The sequence below is a fragment of the Ascidiella aspersa genome, chromosome 4 (genome assembly GCF_963924565.1).
Source record: "Ascidiella aspersa chromosome 4, kaAscAspe10.2, whole genome shotgun sequence".
NCBI lineage: Eukaryota > Metazoa > Chordata > Ascidiacea > Phlebobranchia > Ascidiidae > Ascidiella > Ascidiella aspersa.
This window is the reverse complement of record NC_139450.1, coordinates 32,803,258-32,826,007: the sequence shown is the minus strand read 5'-3', so window position 1 is coordinate 32,826,007 and position 22,750 is coordinate 32,803,258. Positions and strand designations below refer to the sequence as shown.

The 22,750-nt window shown below is 32.2% G+C and overlaps 1 protein-coding gene across 1 annotated transcript in view; it reads left to right on the top strand.

Annotated features, from left to right (window-relative positions):
- Positions 1-22,750, top strand: part of LOC146157569 (plexin-B2-like) — a 33,243-nt gene that overhangs the window by 2,594 nt on the left and 7,899 nt on the right. Inside the window, exons 6-29 of the mRNA XM_083388661.1 lie at positions 128-253; positions 773-873; positions 1,373-1,508; positions 1,980-2,139; positions 3,297-3,526; positions 4,469-4,629; positions 5,069-5,117; positions 5,377-5,460; positions 6,840-7,007; positions 8,734-8,885; positions 9,440-9,541; positions 12,797-12,946; positions 13,756-13,888; positions 14,239-14,351; positions 15,533-15,725; positions 16,271-16,468; positions 16,825-16,945; positions 17,147-17,351; positions 18,596-18,800; positions 19,706-19,896; positions 20,447-20,518; positions 20,904-20,970; positions 21,573-21,719; positions 22,414-22,488. Coding sequence (XP_083244787.1) covers positions 128-253; positions 773-873; positions 1,373-1,508; positions 1,980-2,139; positions 3,297-3,526; positions 4,469-4,629; positions 5,069-5,117; positions 5,377-5,460; positions 6,840-7,007; positions 8,734-8,885; positions 9,440-9,541; positions 12,797-12,946; positions 13,756-13,888; positions 14,239-14,351; positions 15,533-15,725; positions 16,271-16,468; positions 16,825-16,945; positions 17,147-17,351; positions 18,596-18,800; positions 19,706-19,896; positions 20,447-20,518; positions 20,904-20,970; positions 21,573-21,719; positions 22,414-22,488 — 3,339 coding nt within the window. The remainder of the gene's footprint in view (positions 1-127; positions 254-772; positions 874-1,372; positions 1,509-1,979; positions 2,140-3,296; positions 3,527-4,468; positions 4,630-5,068; positions 5,118-5,376; positions 5,461-6,839; positions 7,008-8,733; positions 8,886-9,439; positions 9,542-12,796; positions 12,947-13,755; positions 13,889-14,238; positions 14,352-15,532; positions 15,726-16,270; positions 16,469-16,824; positions 16,946-17,146; positions 17,352-18,595; positions 18,801-19,705; positions 19,897-20,446; positions 20,519-20,903; positions 20,971-21,572; positions 21,720-22,413; positions 22,489-22,750) is intronic.

Here is a 22,750-nt window from a genome sequence, read left to right as displayed (position 1 = left end):
AAAATAGCTTTTCTACTGAAATTTACTTTTTACTTTTTTGCAAATGACAACGATAAAAATCACTAACAAAAAAAGCTTTTTCTCCGAAATTTAATTTTTATGTTATTTTTTTCCCCATTCAATTCAGGTTAATCTTAATACAAGCGATGAATTTGCTAACATTCCTGTCGAAAAACCTGTTATTGGCGAATTTCTGTGGGATCCCACTCCAAATCTTGATGTGCCAAGACTTTATGTTACAACTGAATCAGAGGTATTTTATTTAAAATTAATTTAGTTTGTTGTTGAAAATAGTAGGACAGTGATTCAGGTAAATTTAGTGAGACCCACTTTTATGATTTTTCTCTACTAAGCTAGCATTTACGTATCGTTATTTCTCGACTCACTTCTCTCTGAGCCTGTATAGCTCAGTTGATATAGAGCGATGGTACCGGTATGTCTGAAGGTCGTAAGGTCAAACCCCACTGCAAGCTAGTTGTTTTTCGAGCCTGTCTTGCTTGCATAATTGATCAAGAGATTGGTTAGTCTGCGATGGTTTTCGGTATACTCATGTACTGCCGTGGAAAATGTTTTTATGTATACGATTTTAAATATCCTGGGAAGCTCAGGTTAGAGTGATTTGGGAAACAGTCATAGCACCATTGTCTCCTGCATCCTATTCATATATACAACTTAATTAAATGGGTTCAACAGCCCGTATTTTAAGCAACTGAAACATACACCATGTATATTTTGTGTTCTTAAGACACCTGGTAACAAATCCTCCATTCAGGTCTTGCTGATAAATGTAGCTGCTTGCCAGCGTTTCACAACCTGCGAAGCCTGCATTACAACTAAAGACCCGTTTTGTGGATGGTGTATTCTAGAAAGCAGGCAAGGATGACACAACCCGATTATTTTATAAGTTACATTATGACGAATTTGACTAACCAAATTTAGTAGTCATTACCCTTATGATTTTCTTGTTACTTATTTACTGCATTTTTATCATTTTTTAAGCATTGTTCTCCAGGCTGATGTGTATATTTTACTTTCTAAGTTAATGTCAGTTTCTTAAAACATCCTGTTTAAACTTACATGCTACTTTTATGTGTGTTAGTCTTGAAGGTAAATACTTTAACAATCTAGTGCAGTATTTTGTTAAACTTTACATGAATTTAAGTGAATTTAAAGATTATTTTAAAACTTTTATATTCTATACAGCACTTTCTGTTAATTCAATATAATCAAAAACAGCTCTTCTGGTAATTGTAATTGTAATTTTCGCCAACCTATTCAAATCGCTTTCCTCAGGGTGAATGCTTCTATTAAGTTTAACACATTTTTTTACAACCAGAAATTTCTCAAAAACAGTTTTCTTGTCCACATTCAGATGTTCCACTGAAGCAGAATGTTCAACAGCAGATTTGGACAAAACCAGATGGCTAGGACCGGATGCAGCCCAATGTATTAGCATCAATCAACCTGCACCTAGGGAAAGGTCTTTAAATGGAGACATAACCACCACTGTGAGTGTTTTAAATTTTTATGATAATAATTAAAAAAAAATTAAATATACTAAAAATATCTTTTTTTAGGTTCTTTTTTATAAAGGTTCGTGTTAATTGATTAAGTTGCTTATTATGGTAATTTTTCCTTATGGCAAACTTTTTTAAAAACTTTGGTTAATCAGGCTGTGGTTTGATTTGATAAAATATTTTCAATATTTCGGTTTATTTGCTTCCTGTAATAGCCTGATAACAAGGGAGAATATTTTTTGACCTTTAAAAAGTCAGAATTTTGAACTAAAAATTGAAATTTTTACAAATTTTGACTTAAAAATATTCTATTTTTGATGAGTCAAAAAATAATCGCCCTGCTGATAACTTATATATTTTTGCTTTTAAATTAGCAAATACATATTTTTAGCAAGATTTTTGCATTACATTTTAAAATTGAATAGACTGTCTTTTAATTTCACATTTATTTTCAAAATTTAGGTTTATTTGCTTCCTGTTTTGGATCGTGGGGACAAATACATTTGCAAGTTTAACGACCAGTTCGAGAGTCCGGTGTCAACCAAGAAGGACGGGAGTTCGACTGAAATCACGTGCAAAGCTCCTAATCAGAACCAACTACCACCAAGCCTGCACAAAAAAGGTAAAGCAATCTTATTTGTAGTGTGAATTTTCTTGGCATACCAGGTTAAACAATTGTTATTGAGTGACATTGTGGATAGATATTGTCTGCGTCCTTTTTTAGGTAATTTTAAGTGAATCCACCTTTTTTAAGTGATGCTTTATTTTTTGACATTAACTGGCGTGTCACTCCTATTACTAAAAATTATGTCGATCTACTTGATTCAGTATCAAGCTACATTACAGATCTGTGCATAGTGTACCTAAGGTTGAACAATTATTGCTAATTGTGTATAACAGTTTTTATGTATTACAGATTTTGGGTAAATATTGGTACTTAGGTACAAGTAGTTTAGGTTAAATAATCTGTGTGGTAAATTCAATTTCTTTCTTGCAATTATAATTTATAAAAAAGTGTTATATTTAAACATTTTTGCGGTACATTTTGCTTACAGTTTTTCAAAATAGAGTTACATTTTTTATGAATGTAGTATAAATTTCAGCAGCTTAATGAGAGTAAAAAGTGTATTGTTTTCTAGTATTTACCCTAAACAATTTACACATTTCTGTATGAGTTGTTGAAAGAAAGGTATTTAACTCAAGCCTTTGTCCAACTTCTGAAATTGTTATTATAACAGAAAGCATTCAATACCTTAGATCAGGGGTGGGCAAATGTATTCAATGGAAGAGCCATTTGCAGAAAATATACAATACCAAAGAGCCTCAAAATTATTTCAATACAAAAACGGTAAATAATGCAAGGCCAGACGCACTAATAGCAGAGTTGTAATATAACAAAATGGTAATAATCAACACAATAATAATGGTAACAGCAAAATGACACGCACAATATTTATTACTTTTAGTCTTTTGTTAACTAACTCTTCGGACTCTATATCTAGTGTTACGTCATAAACGAAATGCTGGCTTAAATTAAGAAAAGGAAAAGAATGAAACATTTATAAACGGTACTCTTGGTAGCCTTTACAATTTTTTTGAAAATTTACTTCTGAGAAAGAGCCACAAAAAACATGCCGGAGAGCCGCAGTTTGCCCACCCCTGCCTTAGGGTATTACATGTTTTTTATCAAAAATGTGTGCAATAATGTTTTAACCTTGTATGTTAAAACATTATGTTATTTCTCAGTGTATTTTCAAGCTAGATCCCTGTGTTTTGCAGACTATGTTAATGTGACACTGAGCCTGCTGTATGAAAGAACCCAGGTTAAAATTGTTTCAACGACCGCGATTTTCTTCGACTGCCATGCTCACGGCATCAACTTGAACCTTAACTCTCCGTGCAGTGGATGTCTGTCGAGCCAGTGGGGGTGCGATTGGTACATCCAAGAACACAAGTGTCTTGCAAAAGAGGAAGAGGCCTGTGGAGCCCAGTGCATCACTCAAGCGTCTGTGAGTAGTTAATGCAGTTTCTTAATCTTCTTTGGCTTGCATTACCCTACAAAAATTGTAAATCGTTCGCGACACCCTTGCTCGTATTTTTGCTGAGTGGTTAACTGTAACGTTACAATAAACGAGATTGAAACAGCATACTACCTGTGCAACAAGGTTGATACAACCTTTTTAATTAATGGCACATAATTAATGGCACATCGTACACAAAAAATTGTGTGAAAAGAAGCTTACCAATTGAGCAAAAATCGGAACGAATTTAAAACCCTGGAGCATTAAAAATGGCACCCTAGGCCTAGAGTGCCGCGGCAGCCCAATTGAGAACCACTGAGTTAATGTTTGGAGGGTTTTAGATTTGGGTAAAAACAACCAGAGTCTGACACCGAGTCCTGAGTTTGACTCAGATTTTTGAGTATAGCTCAGACTACACAGTCTGTATTCCACCCATTTATGTAATTAAAATAAGATGGATGTACATACAGCTATCCACTTATAGGGTTGTCATGTGACTCATCCACCCACATTGTGTAGGTGGAAAATATTTCACCATTTGCTATTTGACATTTAGTATTTACTCCTGATTGTAGGTGGTGTGCTTTGTATATATAAAAACAAACAATGATGAAATACATGGCATATCACCATTTGAATTTGCAGTCTCTTCTCTCAAAATAAACATCATCGCCCTCAATATAAAACTATTTGTAAACTATTTATGTCACCATTGTAAGGGTTGAAATCATATTTTATTGTTTTTATTGTAGTACAGTTATTTAGGTAAGTTGTTACGTTTGGAATGCATAATTTTTAACTTTGACATGCACTATTTAGTATAAATTGCTAATTAAAGAGTCCTAATCCAGTATCTTTTTAAAGCATTTTTGATTCCAATTTGATTTTAAAGCAAGTTTTGGATACAAAACTAACAATCATTTATTTTAGCAATGTCCAACTCTGGATACAATTAAAAAAGAGGATCGACTGATACCTGTGAATGAAGAAAGGACTATTACACTGTACGGACATAATCTTCCCGACCAGGGGACTTATTCTTGTCATATCACAATCGGCAACGACAATTCAACTCAAGTTAAAGCTACAAGGTAAACAAAAGTTGTGAGAAATTTTAGATCCAAAGTCATGTGGTCTTAAACGGCCATTTAAAATATTTTATCTGTATTCTTTAGATTTCAAGTTGTTTTATAACGACTTATAACCACTCTATACAAAAATACAAATAAAACAATGGACTTGAAAAATAATATTCTTAAACCTACAACAAATATCATAGCCCAAACAGAATTTGGTAGCATATTTTGAACGTTTTAATAATAATGTTGCCCACTTGCAATCAAATAATGATTCAGTTAAAATGTTCACAAAATGCTATCTACATTTGCATGGGCTTTGATATTTGTTCTCTGTCCAACTACAAACCCCATCCATTATGCTCCATTAATATTTGTAAAATATATAGTACTAATGTTATGATGTGTTTTACTTTTGTGAGAAAGAGTTTGCATTATTAATCTTTTTTTACAGAAACGGCGACCAGGTGACATGCAACCCACACAAGTACAATTACTCGCAGGTAACAAAAAATATTTAACAGCTTCAAATATTTAACTAAACATGCTAATTGGGTTATGGTCTGTTGCAATACAATGATTTTTTCTGTCATGAAACACTTAAAATAAAAAAGTATACCGTTTACGTTATTTTGCTTGCAACATAGCTGGACAAAAATAGTTGTTTTGAGTCGTGTCACTTTCAGATCACCAAGTTTTAACTTTTGCACTATTTTTTTAATATTGTAAACATGCTTAAATCACTTTATTGTTGAAACGCAGGACACAGTTGAAGCTGAGGCCACGATAATGATCCGATGGAAGCTTTCTTTTGTGATGGATTACCAGGAAACGACCCCTCTCATGGTAAATACATCGTTTCCTTTCTAGACCCACACACAGGAAGTGAGGGCTAGGGGCTAAATGGGGAATGTAATTCACCCGATGTGCTCAGTTGTTCATGAGGTGTCAAATGAGTTTATGAAACGCTTGTATGCTTTGGTCATCTTTAAATTCAATATTAATGCCAATTATACTGTGTTTTTAACATAAAATATCCTTAATATATGTCACATTTTTTATTAAACAAATGCCAAAAATATTAGATTTAAAAAAAATATACTCATGATTTGTTATATTTTTTATTAAATAAATGCTGAATACATTATGTTTTAAAAAAAAAAAAATATTCGCAATGTATGTTGTATTATACTTACTAAATTAATACCAATTTTATGGTGTTTTTAAACAAGTTTTTAACATTAAATATCTTATTCATTTACTAACTTACTTTTAGGAAAATACATTTGGCAATGGTTTCTTGTCAATCGTTTTATACAGGAATACATGTTATTTTGTTTGTACAGTCTATATATATACCTGTTAAAAATGACATTTTGCATTGTAGACACTTTCTTTCCATTTACACACAACACGTTTCCCCACCCACTTAAATTTCCTTTCCATTGATAGCCGTGTGTTTGCAGAATGAAAAATCAGTGTTTGCCTTTCAATACACCCGATATAACGGCCCACCATATTTCGATTCCCCATTTTATGCAGAACCAGTGGTGCATAATGTTGTTCCAACAAATGGTTAAAATTTAATGAAGTTTCGTTCAGTCGATGTTGTAATTTCTCAATTCAGGATGTTTGTTTAAAGTGTCTTGTTATTCTTGCTGTCTGCGACATCGCAAAAGGCTTATTAGTGCTGACTTAATTCCAACAATAATAGTGTCACAAGCAATTTACCAAACGCTGATTTAATCTTGTTTTGCTTTTATATTTAGGCTTCAAACACACTTGTTATATAATTATCCAAGCAATACCATAACATTGGGTGCACCAAGGAACATTATGTATATAAAACATTTCTTCTCAATTATTTAATACAAGTTATGCTTTGTGCAAGTTTTGTTAACTTTTATTAATAAAACCAAAAAAACACAGTGAAGCACTTTTTTTGCCAAATCCAATTTCTTTCAATTTTGTTGAAAAACAGTTTCTTACTGAAGCTCGGTTTATATTATAATAATTTTACTGGGTGTGGCTGATTTGTTTTTGATAATGAAGAGTCTTTGATAATGAATGCAGCTTAAAAATAAATTTTAAAGCCAAAAAGGCCGAGTAGATTGAAATATTCTTGATAAGGACATTTTGAATTTCGATTCAAACATGTATCTTCAGCTAAAGTTATTTTTCATAAAATTGTGTGTCAATTCAATAATTAGAAATTCATTTTTCAGTTCTACAAATGCTCAGTGAATAATTCTGATTGTTCGTTGTGCGTGACTGCCGACCAGCGATACAAATGTGGGTGGTGCAGTTCAACTCAAACATGCACGATACAAAATTCTTGCCCAGCCAACACATGGATTACAGAAGGACTGCAATGCCCCCAACATCAAATCACTGTGAGTTGGGTTTAGTGTGCAATAGAGGTTTATTGCCGTAGTATGTGTAATTTTTGGATTATTTACAAAAAAGGAAAAATTGAAGTCTAATATTTCAACATTGCAATTGATCATAACCAAGATAAATTTTGGGTTTTGGTACAAAAAGTATATTTATTTGAGTGTTTTGCATAATACATACAAAAACAAAAAAAATTTTTGGGAAAATTTTGAAATATTGAGATCTAATATTTCAACATTGCAATTGATAATAACCAAGATAAGTTTTGGGTTTATATTTGACTCATTTAAATGTATTTCTGCCTTTGCTTTACCAGAAATCTTTGCACTTATTTTTATGTTGACCATGGCTTTTATACTGTTTTTTTTTAATAATATTTAGAACATTTCGCAGGATTCAATTTTAGGTTTTTTTTAGGTTTTGGAAAACCTATAATTTTTCTTTTTAAAGTCTTCGTATGTATTTTCATTTATTTCATAAAACTATGAGACAATCCTACAATCCATTGGTCTTTTACCACAGAGAGTTAGTAATATCTTAACCAACAACATAAAATACTTCAGTAATTTTCACCATTCTGAATAAGACTAGATAAAGAAATAAATTAAATTAGTCAAAATGTGAGTCTAACTACTATACAAAAAGTACATATACATAATTTTTATTCTGTGATGCACCAAATTTTAACCCAGAGAAAATTTACAATTTTTTAGAAGGCATATGTAGGCATTTTTCATTTTTATTACTGAAAGTTAATCATGAATATTTAAAACTTGCAATCGTGTGTAAAACTCGGTGTTTTGTGGTTAAATTTCTATTTAATTGACGAACAATTAAACTGTAGACACCCGAAATACTTCAGGTGTCTGAAATATGTGGCCTGCAGCAATGCTACTCCATCAAGTATGCTTGGTATGCCAGAGTGCTCAGAATAGTAATTTTGTAATTACAAGATGCTCGCCTGTCACTCTACCTGAACTTTTTAATAAGTGAAAGTGAATAGGTTGCAAAATCCAATATTTTGCAATACTAACCAAAATTTTCTGCTTTGATTTGTAACTTTTAGCACGTATGAGGCTAAAATTAAGAATTTGTAGTTTAAATACAAATAAATTTGTTATATAGATACTTTGCTACATAATAAAATTATTTTTGCTACCTCCTATCATAAATACATTTGATATATAAATACTTTTCATAAAAAAATTTAGTTGCTACCTTCTATCATAAATGATGTTTAGTATTTATAAAATCCAACTAATTTGTGTCAAATTATAAGCAAAATCTTAAATTGTAGATAAAATATTTTTTGCTCATCTTTTTTATCCATACAAACTTTAAATTTTTTTTACATTTTTCTCAAACTCCAAAATTAATTGATGTCACTTCGGTTTTAGTTTTGCAGAGAAACAAAAAAAACGAAGAGTTTTTCTACTTTTCTTTAACTAACCAAAAAGTGCTGGTTTAATTTGTAACATTGCGCACATAAAGGGGCTCAATTAAGATTGTGTGGTTTAAATACAAATAAATTTGATATAAGCTCCATAATAATTTATCAATGTGCACATATTGTACAATGTATATCCATACAAAGCTTCAAGGTATATAAGAAAAACTCGAAATTTTTTCTGCATTTTCCCAAACTCCATAATAGATCGTTGTCACTTATGTTTTAATTTAACACAGAAACACAAAAAACACCACATGTTTTCTGCTTCTTTTCAGGGCTTCACTCCGGCCTACGGTCCTTTGTTGGGCGGAACCATTGTGACTATTTCTGGGATCAACATGGGCACACTGGCGAGCGATATACAGCGCGTAACCGTAGCCGATCAAGCCTGCAAGATTCTGTATTCCCTATACAAGACTTCACTTCAGTGAGTCCTGTACAATTAGAAGGGTGTGGCTCACTTGGTTGTGATTTTTGACTAGTTTTATTCAGGTGTACGTGGGTGGTATCACAAAAAGAGCTGAGAGAAACAAATTTTGCCTGTTTTTATTAGTTCTCAAATAACAACCATTAGCAAACTTTTAACCCATTTGAAAACAATTACTTGTGTTTTCAACATTTAAAATGTCTCTGTGGCTCACTTGGCTGTGATTTTGTTTAGTTTTATTCAGGTGTATGTGGGTGGGATCGCAAAACTAAGAAAAACAATTTGTCCTGTGTTTATTGCTACTTAAATTACAGCCATAAGCATCTTTTTAAACCCATTTTCAAAAGTGCATGAATGTCTACAAGATTTAAAATATCTGTTTTAGTAAGATTCTAGCTGCAACATTTGTATGCTTTTTTTGTTAATAAAATTAAAATAATACTAAATTTTGCTGATTTTTTGAGAAAATTTCATTTAAAAAAATGTGTAGTTAAAAAAATGCATACTTTTATTTCTGTACTGTGTATCATTTTTTAACAAAATTGTTCTTGCAGGGTTGCATGCACTACTCAGTCTGTGATTTCACCGAAGTCTGGAAAGGTTGCTGTTAAAATCAGAAACATAACAAAATTTTCCAAGCTGGAATTTGAATACAGGTGAGTTGGCAAGAAAATTAAGAAAGTAGTTACATGTTGCCTTTAATGGCTGGACGTTAGGATTTACAAATCCAAACATGTATTTGTTTTTATAAATATTTTTTCACTTATTGTTTTATAAATAGGCATTTCAGAACATAGATAAAAATGATTAAACTATGCTATTTTTGCATTAAATATTATCGAAGATGATCATATGATTCTAAAAACAGCTTATTTTTTATAAATTTGAATACCTAAATAAATGGCATTATACTTTTAATCCACCAATTTAGCCACAAAATGCTTAACCCGTATCAAATAGAATGACAACTTAAAGCACCCTTGACACCCCATTACAAAATCAAAAGCCCAGACACCTTTGATCTCAAGCCAATAATATGATATTTCCAACATTTAATTTAATGCCTGTTGGTTCATATTTCATTCAGACTTGGATAATTTCTCTCTTGGCTAAGAAGGCAACTTTGAGTTTCTCTTTCGTGTTTGCACATTGCAGCAAGCTACAAAAGTCTTGTGCCCTTTTCAAGTTGTTTGCTTAGTCTTAGATTACATACTGATGGATTGCACAGTCAGTGCTTTCTTGTGATTTCAGCCAACTTATTCCAACCGGTTGAATAAATATGACACTGAAATAGTGCCCCATGAGCTGTGTTGAATTAAACAGTGTGAAAAGGGCTATTTTGGCCAAATCTGTTCAAAATAATACTCATTTGCTTGGGTTGTCTGTTTGTCTATTTTAATTATTTACCACAATTGGAAATGTATTTTATTTCGTAAATCAATTGCAGATATGGTAATTATGAACTAACAACTGTATATTTGCAGTTCTATAACAAGTTTTACCCCTTTCTTAAAAAAACATTGCGATTTTGAAAGGTATGCAATTAAAGTGCCAATTTTTGTCAATTAAACGTGACAAATAACAGTATTAAAAAAGTTACACATTTTTTGCTAGAATGTAAATGTCTGCAAAATGTTACAATTAAGGCCGTTTTCTCAATGCTATATGAAGTAATTTGACCTTCCTGCAAATGCCCTAATGTTTGCACATCAGTAAAACAGTGAGCATTTGCCTCGAAATATAATAGAAACACTTCAATCTTGAGTTTTCTTTTGTGATTACAACACGCTTAGGGCTCAACCAGCTTCTATGGCACGTGTCTCAGATTTCAACATTGTCACGGTCATTTACCTCACAATGGGTTCAACAATGGGTTTAGAATTGGTCTGATTGTCTTCAAACAGAAGGCTTGTTGCCTTGCTTTTAACCTAAAGCCTCTAGTAAATTCTGTGGATACTAATGCAATGTCAAATTAGATTTCACATGCCAAACTTTATTTTACCTTAAACATATTATAAAATGATGTGGTAACTAATACAATGTTAAATTAGAATATCCACGCCCAACTTTTAGCCTAAACCTATAATAAAATTATGTTTAATAGAATGTGAAATTATACTATCTATGCCAAAGTTTTAATTTAATCTAATGTTATCAATAAATCCTGTATCTACTAATACATTGTTAAGTTCAATATGCCACTCTTATTTTTGTTCATTTGCAAAAATACATAATACAAGTTATTGATACTTTATCCAGACTAGGATATTTATAAGGGCAAAATAGAATGTTTTCACCTTAGACTAGGTCGTTTTTCCTACTGTATTCAAAATTAGTTATTGAAAACCAAAAAAATTGTATAGTTCAGTTACAAAAATTGGCCAGCAATTTGGTAAATTGCTTGCATATTTTGACTTGTAATAAATATCTTTGTTAATGACAATCTATTTTCCCAATTCCCAAATTTTTGGTGGATAGTAATTTTTTTTAAGAGATGACACGAAGTACAATTGTAATGCAAATGTCTTAGTGGCTTTGAAATGACAGCAATGCCATGGTTTAATAATCGCTAGTATTTGAATTCTTTCTGCTCGGTTAAGCGTGTCCATTCATTACTTGGCTTGCCATTCAAAACAATGAAGGTTTACTAATGACCAAATACTTTCTCTGCTTGGTTAATTTATATAGTATGGCAAAAAGGAATTTGGTGTTGTTGCAATTTGATCGTGACTTATGGAATTAGCATGGTTGTAACGATTTTAGTTAATCTATGTAATTTAGTTAGCTGGGTTGTTACTCTGTCTACATAACTGCAATATAAAAAACATAAACAGTGTTATAACATTTACCTTAACAAATTATTTGCAGTTCCACATTATAACATCAATAAAATGAAAACCGTTTAAACAGAAAATAATTAAACTTCAGTATTTCATTAAAAATGTATGCCATAGCTTTAATTCAATTGTTCAAAATGGTATCTATCAACATCAAATGGAGTTTAACCCAAAATTTTGGACCAAATTTTGGACTTGAAACTTTTTGGTATTTAAATGCCCTAATCTTAAAAAAAACCCTGGCCATGGCTATAGTTTCACTGATAAGGACAATTTTCTTTGCACAGTTAATCAGCCTTATCCTGCAGTCAGCTGTCGGTCCCTTATGAAAACCCAGTTTATGAATAATTCACCGCTCGGCCAAACTTGGCAGACACACCTGTTAACCACCGACCATAAGCTTTAGACAGAAGAACCCTTAAGCTAGCACACAAGTGCATAAGCACCTGACAATGGCTCCCATGGGTCTGTCACTCAGCTGTGTCCAACACTGATTACCACCTTGCTTTTTAAAACTCTCAAGGGAAATAGGCTGCTGTAGAGTGATATTAAAACTATATTGGGGCTAATACTAGATATAACTATAGGGTCAGCTGCTTAAATTAAATCCTTTACGACTTTTCTGAAACACTTGCTTCATAGCTTTCAGTAAAGTTGTGGACATTTTTTCCCATGGGCTTTCAAAATGGTTCAAATAGTACTCATACAGTGTGATAGAAACTTATCACTAAATTCTTAACTCAAATTATGAAGTATAATACTACAAAGCTGTTTACACTTCATTTTTTCAAGTCTTTCTTTTTAAGGAATTTTTCAAATTTTATGGTTTAATTTGTTTGTCAGCATGGTTTACTAATTTTATTTACAAAACTTTTAAATCTCCTTTAAAACAATCTCAAACAAAAAATATCAATAGTTTTAATAATATTGGACTTCACTTTCATCAATTCAGGCTTACTGAACCATTTATACACATCTGTGTATATATCTGTACAAGCTTTTTTTTGTTAATATAAAGAAATATTTTCCATCAATGTATTTGAACACAGAAAAAAACATTAAATTATTTTTCAGAAATCCCACATTGTCCCGTCTTGTGACCAGACAGGGCCCGATGGCCGGTGGAACCTCGGTCAACATTACCGGACATAACCTCAACACCGGTTCCGATATCAGGGTCACAATCGGCAAGGGTTCTATTCAGATCCCATGCCAAAGGATGCAGTAAGTTATTTTATTTCTTGTTGTAAAAACTAAAAATAGATGATTTTGTTAGCAAGGCAACTTTTTTAAACTAAAAAAAACTCTTGTTTTTATCATCGAAAAAATGGTTTATCCACATCTATTAAGTCTTAAACCACTATTTAACCACTATAGATATGCGTCTGTATAACTATTGTCTTCACAACAATTTAAAACCTTGCTTTATATTTATCTAGTGTTGTTAAAATCTAATATAAGGTCATTCCATTGCTACTGGTACAGTGGTGGCACCCTATGTCATAGTCATGTGTGAAACTAGCCACTTGGTGGCCTGTAGTGATACAAAAACAAACAACCATATATCTTTTTAGAATCTGCTTACTTCGGAGAACTGATATGCATTGGAATTTTTAAGTTACCACTTAAAACACCTTCATAATAGGTCAAACAAAATTTGCAGTTAAATTTTACGCATGAGCGATCACAAAAAAGCCTAAAAAGGGCCTATTTTCAGTCGCTGATATCTCAAAAAGTACTTGACAGATTTTGGTAAAATTGGTATCACTTTTCATAGAATTGCGCGGAGATTCTACAAATAAAATTTAAAAAAAATCTATGACATAGGGTGCCACCACTGTACCAGTAGCAATGGAATGACCCTATAAGCAAGCCAATTTGCTATAAAACTTATTAATATTCGAAAAATTAATATGGAAAATTAATATGCCTTTACATTACTTTTAGCAAATCGTCTTGCATATAATCTATAGTAGTTTTAAACTGAATTTTTATCTCAATTTTTTTTATTTTGTTTACGTTTTGTTTTTCAGGTATACAAACAGCTATCTTCAATGCATTACTTCCCCTGCTACTGAGCCTAGGTACAACCAAACTGTCTTCGTTCAGTTCGATAACCTCAAAATGTCACTCCCCAACTCATTCCAGTACACACCAAACCCAAAGGTAAGTTCGGACATTTTTTTTTCATGCAATTCATATCTTACACTGAATGTTTGAATCTTGAATGTGGAACAGTAGTGAATTATAACCTACTGTTTTAAATTTAAAATCTTAAAAACTTTTTTGAAAGATCCCTATCGGAAATCCCTTAAATTTCTTACTTATGCTATTAGTCATAAAAAACCTAAAATAATCCATTTTCATGTTTGCCAATATTTGTCTTAAATATTTGTCTATTCTGCCTTTAAAAACATTAAAATGTTTTAGATGTCAATTCTCCAATTGCACTGATCACAGAAGATTGTAATTTTTTTATTTTAAACCTAGTTAACTTTATTTTCCATGTTTCGTAGGTTACCAGTATGTACACATACACCCCTGCTACATTGACTAGTTTTCTGGGTGGTGGAAGAAATATTTCAATAATTGGAACAAACCTGGATTCTGTTGCATACCCATCACTGTTGTGAGTAATTAATTTGCCTTTAAATTTATCACATTTGGGTTAAACTTGGATTATGGCAGTTTTAGTCACAGTAAAATATGTTCTTGGCTTTCACCAAAATGTTAAATAGCACTTGTTTTCACCGAACGTTTTTCAAAATCAGGCCTTGAGTCAATGACTGAACTTAAGTCACTTTTTCAAAACTACTTGAGTTAAAGTTACAAGTCTATACTTAAGTTATTTTACAAATTACTTGACTTAGACTTAAGTTGTTTTACAAATAACTTGACTTATACTTAAGTTATTTTACAAATAACTTGACTTATACTTAAGTTATTTTACAAATGACTTGACTTAGACTTAAGTTATTTTACGTATGACTTGACTGGTACATTTTAAAATGACTTGTTTACAACAATGTCAAAACCTCTAAAACTGAAGGTAAAATAAGTTTGACATTTGGAGAGGCAATTGAGATTTCAAGCGGAAAGGGATTTCCCAAATAACCAAAGCACTCAGTTCAAGGGTGATACCCAGACCTTTACATGAATGCTGCACTGTGTAAATTTTAAGCATTAATCTACTGTGGATGGTTGGACAAAAATATCCAGGGAACTACAAAAGAGCCTTGATTCCTGTAAATAAAAGGATATCTAATGATAATTATCATAAAACTAAAGTTATCTTAATAGTATTCTTTCGATATTTAATATTTAACATTTAGAGATGAAGTTGCTTACCGGGCACCATCTTTATCAATAAAGTAACAGTAGTTTTACGTTTTTCAAAAGGGTTTAATTTTAAAGTACCTGTTGTTCGAGGCATTTTTTTCTGTTTGTTTAAATGTAATTGCACAATGGACGCAAAATATAATCCCTATATCCCTATAATTCCTATTCAACAATGAATAGATTTTAAGTTCAAAATATTTCGCAAAACATGATTTAAAGCCAGGACCCCAAAGAAGGAGTAACAACCAAAATGTTTTAACAACCACCAATACTTGCCTAATCTTGACGTTTTTTTCGCTTTATAGCAGTTTATTTTTTTTTGGTTTTTATTGTTTCTTAATTTTGCTTATACTAAACGCACTGGTCAATGGTCATACTAAAATGTGTAAGCAACACTGATCTAATTACACTTGCAGTGATTTTTGCTGACATGTAATTATTAGTCTCTAAACATCGCCTTTTTTCCTTAAGTGCTGTGACCGGTCGTTACCAAATCTTGAATCCAACTCGTCAAAAGCGATCCCAGAGTGCCGAATTTGTTCGCAAGTTGCGCAAACGTTCTCTCAAGGACATAGATCGAACCCTTTCGGCATTTACAGCAAACACATACGGCTCGATTTGCATTGTTAAGAATGCTACCTACATGATTTGCCCAACACCAAAGGTAAGATTTAATAAATAAAATTGTTTAATATGAGATATAAACTGTCTTTGAAATTCAAGGCCGTGTGAATAGAAATCTTAAATGATGGCTTGCATTTGTAATTTTTCTTTAGTGTTTAGTTACAAAGGGAATAATTTTAAAATGTATTTCATTTAATGCATTAATATTTTTTTAATATTTGATTCTGATTAAGATTACCACATACAAGGGGTGTCCAAGTTATCAATAATTTTAACTCCATCCACTTTATTATGAATGTGTGCGTAAAAAATCTTTATATCTTTAAATTAGGAAAAACTGGGCATCCTAAATACTCAAACTCAGCCTGACCGTAAGAGCCACATAAAACGCGCCGCGGTTTTGCCACTCCTGAAATATTCTTACTAATGGCTTGCATTTTTAAAGGTTATCTATAAATGTTTTTGAACAGTTAAAGCAAGAATCTTTTTATGCCGTCTGTTTACTTACAAGGGTGTTTAAGTAACCATTGGTTTAACTCACAGTCCATGCCACTATGTTTTTACTACAAACCTTATTTTCCACAGGTATTTAAGGACCAACTGATGAACGCTTCTGCAAACATTTCGCAAAACGTTCAAGTTCCAGCTAAGCTCAACTTGAAGCTGGACAACCACGACATAAATCTGGCTTCGTTTGGTGATCTCATCTACTTTCCGAACCCGTACGTGGATATGGTGGATAATAGCAAGAAGTACAGCGCAACAAATATCCTCTATTTGACGGTAGACTGATATTTTACGTTTAGTTTTTTCGTTTACTCTATCTATTTTAGTTATATCTTACCCAGGAAAAGTCTGTCTAATTATAACGTGCCGGATTTTTCGTGTTTAAATTTAATCTATTCAGGAAAACTCCAATAAAAAAAAAGGGGGGGGGGGGATTTTGTTAAAAGGTTAAAAATTGTGTCATTTGCTTATAAAAACACAAACAATCTTTCTTTGTATAAAAGAGCATTCTTTAAAAAAGTATTCTCAAGCAAACCACATAATTGTTTAAAAAATTATCAACGTTTTCTGACAACCAAATTGTGTTTAATTGACTCTTGATTTTTAACATTGTTTTTTTTAATATTTTCCAGGCTTACAATTTAAATGAGAGAGCTGTGACTAAGGAGGAAGTGGTGGTGATGGTTGGCAAGAAAAGATGTCCCGTCGCTACTTTGGATGGAGAAAAAATATTATGCGAACTTCCATCAAAAGGTACATCTATGGTTTAGCAAAAAAAAGTTAAAAACTTTTTTCTTAAGTCGTAAGACTGCCACCTGATTGTTAAATCAATAATAAAATAACAATTCATGCTTTTTTTTAATGTTTTTTGTGACTCCTGAGTAAGAATAACGTTCTTAATCTACACACTAAAAATAATTATTTTAAAAAAATTATCAACTTCTACATTTACAGGTGAAGGTGTCCGTTTTCCCGTCCAAGTAACGATCGGCAACCTGCGTTTCGAAGTGGGTGAGATAGAATACCAACTTGAGACGACTGCCATCCCCGAAACCACCCTGCGTATCATCATAATAGCCGTCGTTGTCACCGTTGTGTTGTTCGTCGGCTTCACGATTTTCTTCTGCTATCGAAAGAGCAAGTCCTACAAGGCCAACAAGTACGTTGGAATTATTTAAAGCAAGCGTTAATCTCATCTTCTTTTTGTTGTATGTAAATTGTCGTGTTAGTTTTTTTAAATGTTCAATATTAATTTAATTACAGCATCTGGGTTAAATTGTTGCAATTTCAATTCGATTTTTCAAGTATTAAAAAAACGAAAAATGTTTACAATGGTATGATACAAGTTTTGAAGAGAATAATGTTTTTCTTGAATTCAAATTTATTTCTTAAAAAAAAATATGACTTTTAGAACATTCTAGACATTTACGTATTGCGTGTGGACTCAATACTTATAATTAATAGATGATGTGGATCTACTCGACCTTTTTGGCTTTGCAATTCATGTTCAAGCTACATTACAGATCCGTACATATAGTGTACCCAAACTAAATCTTTCAGTAATGAAAAAAAGAAATCTCTTACAATTCCTAAAACGGAACAATTCTGGGCTTTTTCTGTTACACATATAAAGCCAATATTTTTCTCCCTCAATGTATTGCAATAAATCTTACTAAGCATTTATATTAATTTTTTAAAGGCACACTTCCTGTTTTTGAAGGGTAGTACCACAATTTTAACAATGAGTATCCCATTTCTTCTAGCTAGTTAAACAAAGGAATTGAAAAGAACCTCTTTATTTCATTATCAGTCAAGCGAAAACATTCGAAATTCCCCAAAACATGTCTTTGCTGCAGCAGAATGATTTTTTCACTGTTGAATTTCGAGTGATTAATAGTTCCTTTTCAAAGAATCGTTTGCTCTGCTAAATTAGAAAGAAAAATTGTGCTCTTAAAAATTAACATTGATTCACCGTTCATGAAATTTTTATTTTTATCCAAAACAAACATCAAATAAAATGCCAAATAATAAGGTAACAATGGGATTCCCAATCGGTAATTAATACCTAAAATACCTTGGGTACTACTGATATTTACCTAATTTCAATTACTGGGTATCACATTACTTTACCCAAATACAGAAGTACGTATCATTTTGAACGTTTCGAATAATTGTTTAACAGTGTCGTAAACAAGTCATTTTGAAACGACTGAAGTCCCAGTCAAGTCATTCGTAAAACAAGTAATTGGCTTAAGTCATTACAACACTGCTCTTTAATCATTTTTAACATTCAAAATGCTTCCTACTTCTGTATGGGCTTTAATATTCTTACTACGTCTTACCACAACCTCCAAACATTATGCTCCACAGAGATAACCATATTTGAACAATATTTTTTTATAGAAATGACTTCCAGAAAGCGATGGCCAGCATGGAGATGTCAGTCCGGGCTGATTTCCGGAAAGCATTCGCCGAACTTAGCATCGATATGTCCGACTTGACAGCAGATGTTGGTGATTACGGGATTCCTTGCCTCGATTATCGAACTTACATCACCAACCTATTCTTCCCTGGATGTCGCTACCATCCGTGCATGAAAGAACCAGATGTAGGTTTTGGTCTCTTATAAATTATTAAATGGTTAAGTTGTAATATGGTTTATAATATTTATATGGTCGCTATCATCCGTGCATGAAATAACCAGATGTAGGTTTTGGTCTCTGGTTAAAATAATTGTAAAGTTGCGATATGGTTTATATGGCCCTATGTGCGCCATTTTTATAACTGTTGGATATTGAAAGCCTGACATTAAAATATTGCCTTTTGGACGGCACAGGAATTCCTAATTAAACTGCGTAGATCTTCTTACAGCCTAATTCGTTCTCATGTCTTTAATAAAATATTCGCGAAATACTTTGTTTGTATTTCCAGTTTCAGCTTTAATATTTGTTCTGGCAATTTAGTCACAATTTTTACTGCAGAATTGGGCTACTAACCTATTTGTTTAAGTTTATTTTAAACTTTTAGTTTTTTTCATAATTTTCGTTGGTAAACTACGAGTTGGTGGTTACCATAAAATGTTTTTTTAAGAAAAGTTTGCATTATCGTTATTTTTGATTTTATATTTATGGTATTTATCGTAGGTGTAAATATTATTTCGACGAAAAAAGTAAAAGTTACCCTTTATTTATGTAAATCTTACACTGGAACTATTAAAATTTATTGTTGGTTACCATATTTTGGCACGATTTAATTTTTAAACTCTTCAAATAAAGCGTGTTTTCATCCCCAAATTTCACTCTAATCAATTAAAAAATTATTGCTCTTTTTATTTCATTAAAAAAATGTTGTTTTTAACACGCTCTAATAAAAGTTTTTTTTTCATTCTTGTATAGCCTAACACGGAGATCCCTAGCTATCTGGTTTTCTTTTTTAATTGTTTATTTATTTTCCCCTTACGTTGTTATTCTCCTAATTTTCCTTTTATCCTCCTAAAACCTGTTTTTCTTCCAGCCGACCACGGAGATTCCTAGCGACCTTGAGCAGGGACTTTCCCAGTTCCTCTTGCTCCTCTCCAACCACAACTTCCTCACTGTCCTCATCCACACACTAGAGGAGCAAAAGAGCTTCAGCACACGTGATAAGGGAAATGTTGCGTCACTACTGTCAGTTGTGCTACACCACAAGCTAGACTACTTCACTGAGTGAGTAGATATTGGTCGGTACTTGACAGTTTATTGATGCTTTACATTAAATTTTCTAAATACATGAAATTAAAATGTTAAAAGTTGTTTTTTCACTGTTATTTTACCAAAATTTGCTGTAAAGTTAAAACGTGTAAGTCGTGTCCCGGTACAACAACAAAAGACTTCTTCAATATATGAACTGTTGCTACCAGGCATGGTAATATAAATCAAAAACAGCTCATCTGGTAATTGTAATTGTTAACCAACGTTTCGGCAACCTATACAATAAGACTTCTTCACTGAGATTACAAATGCCGTTACTAAGTTCTACTTCTAACCATAATTCAAATTTTGTAGCAATCCATTGGAGCTTTTTTTATTTTTCTAATGGTTTTAGGGATGTTTTTTTTAGCAATATGCTTTTGCAAGGCTAAACGGCCAAACAACCTTAATGCTGGAAAGTGGAAGTTCTACCGAAGTCTTTCTTTCTTTGTAGTTTTGCTTTTTTTATTAAATGTACTTCTAAAGTGAATAACATATTGTAAACCTACAAATTTTATATTTGCAGGATTATGAAGTCGTTGGTTTCCGATCTTATCGGCGTTAATGTGCAGAGAAATCCAAAACTTATTATGAGGAGGTTTGTTGAAACAATTCAACTAAGTTTCATCTTTGATTTTGTTTACATTTGCTTTTTATTAAGTTATAGTTAACAAATTAAAATCTTAAGATAATGGCTGAAGGTTAAGAAAGTCGCTGAATCTTAAAAATAATGTTGAAAAACATTAATTATTTTTTCGAAATCTTAAAATAATGCTACCTACTTCTGTGCGAACTGTGATACTCATTCTACATCTAACTACAAACTACAGCCATTATGCTACAAAGTTAATGCTTTTAGTAATAAATATATTTTTTGTTTAATTTTTTTGTTTTTATTGTTTTATGTTTTTATTACCCGTAAGCCTATGTTTCGTTTTTCGTTCGTTTTTCGTTTTATTTGCATGAACATTATTTTGCAACAGGAGCGATTCTGTAGCTGAACGAATGCTCAGTAACTGGATGTACATTTGCCTCTACCCCTACATCAGGGTAAGATACAGCATCGACTGGTTAATAAGAGTTGAGGAAGGCAGATCTTTTAACATCATGTTGTCGAAATTTGTGTAGATTTTAAGGGGTTGTTTAAAAAAAATTTAAGAAATTACCTATTCGATAAATTTGTAAAACTATCAGTAAGTGTAATGCAAAATGAACTCTTTTTACCTAATGTTTAATCTGCTGGTTTGTTAAAATTAAGTACATTATTTTGGTGTTTATGTTTTTTAAGTTTCTGCATGACTAAAAGCTATTTTGTTTATTTAAATCTGTTCCGCGGCTTATTTTTATAAAAATCTTTTAAGTTAAAATAAGGCTTTACGTTTTTTTTTTAATTTCAGAATATTTTATTGAATGAATTACACTTGAAAACATTATCTATTATTCCTACTACAACCAGCTTGTAAAAAACTAGGATATTTATAGCTTTCTTCACAAATAAATCACCCTTTTTAATATGTATATTTCAATTTTTATCCAGCCGCCAAAACCTTTTCTGTTTCTCATGCGGCCCTTCATCAAAAATAATTGCCCGCTCTTGTTCTAAATAGGAACTTATTGAACTGTGTTGCCATTAAAACCCCGTTATTCCTTAGGATAGCGCCGGTAGCCAGTTGTTCCTTTTGCTGAAAGCGATCAAGCAGCAAGTATCAAAAGGACCACTGGACGCCATAACAGGGAAGGCTCGGTATACACTCAACGACGATCGCTTGCTCAAGGAGGATATTGAGTTCAACAACTTTGTGAGTATCTATAAAAAAGCTCAAACTTTTATACAGAAGTTTGTACAATGAAACATACACACACAATACACATATCATTGTAAATAACTGTGATCTAGCCATAATTGTCGTTTGCCGTGTACATTTTTTTGTAATTATAGCAGAATTGATTTTTGTAAAAGCAAAAAGACGGTATAACAGTACATACGGAATGCGCCCATAATACTGGTCACTCATAACCTGAGCAGGTGTCCTACGAAACGGGTGATGTGATACGTTAGGTCCGTCATTATTAAACTACCTCCATTACAACAAAAAGTATTTGTGTGTATTTTCAAAACCTTTATGAAAAGCCGACTGGTGCACAACTGTTGTGATCCAATATCAGAAGGAAGTGATACTCAATGACATTCCCCCCAAACCCTTCTAGTTAAAAAATCAATTTTTGGTCCTTAACTTATCGCCATAATTAGCAGGAAGTGATACTTTGCTTTTACCAACAGTCATACGTTATTTTAAAATCTATTTTGGGTCCTTTACTTAACTTATTGCCATAATTAGCAGGAAGCGATACTTTGCCTTTACCAACAGTCATACTCTATTTTAATACCTGTTTTGGGTGTTTTGCTTACGTCATCATCCCAAATCCCCAGGAAGCGATATCGATATTTTACTTTCACCATTGGTTTGGAAAACGTATTTTTTCCACTTTTAGACGTTGTTCGTCCAAAGTTCAAACGAAGAGGAACCTGTAATGGTGAAAGTTCTCTCTTGTGACTCAGTTGCACAGGTAACTTCCAATTCTGCCTTAATTTAATGACGTTACTATTTAATACTTCATGAATTCGAACCAAAATTAAAAAATAAATTCATATATAGCCTATTTTTCCAGTGAAAAAAATAACAGTTGAAAGATTTAAAAACAAATTAATAATTTCTACACCATGAAATTGTTTGGATTAAACTTAAAAAAGTTAACGCTCTGTAACGTTATGTTCCTTCGTGTTTTGTTACTCTTTGAATACGAATGTTTAAAACAAATTGGCTTGAAA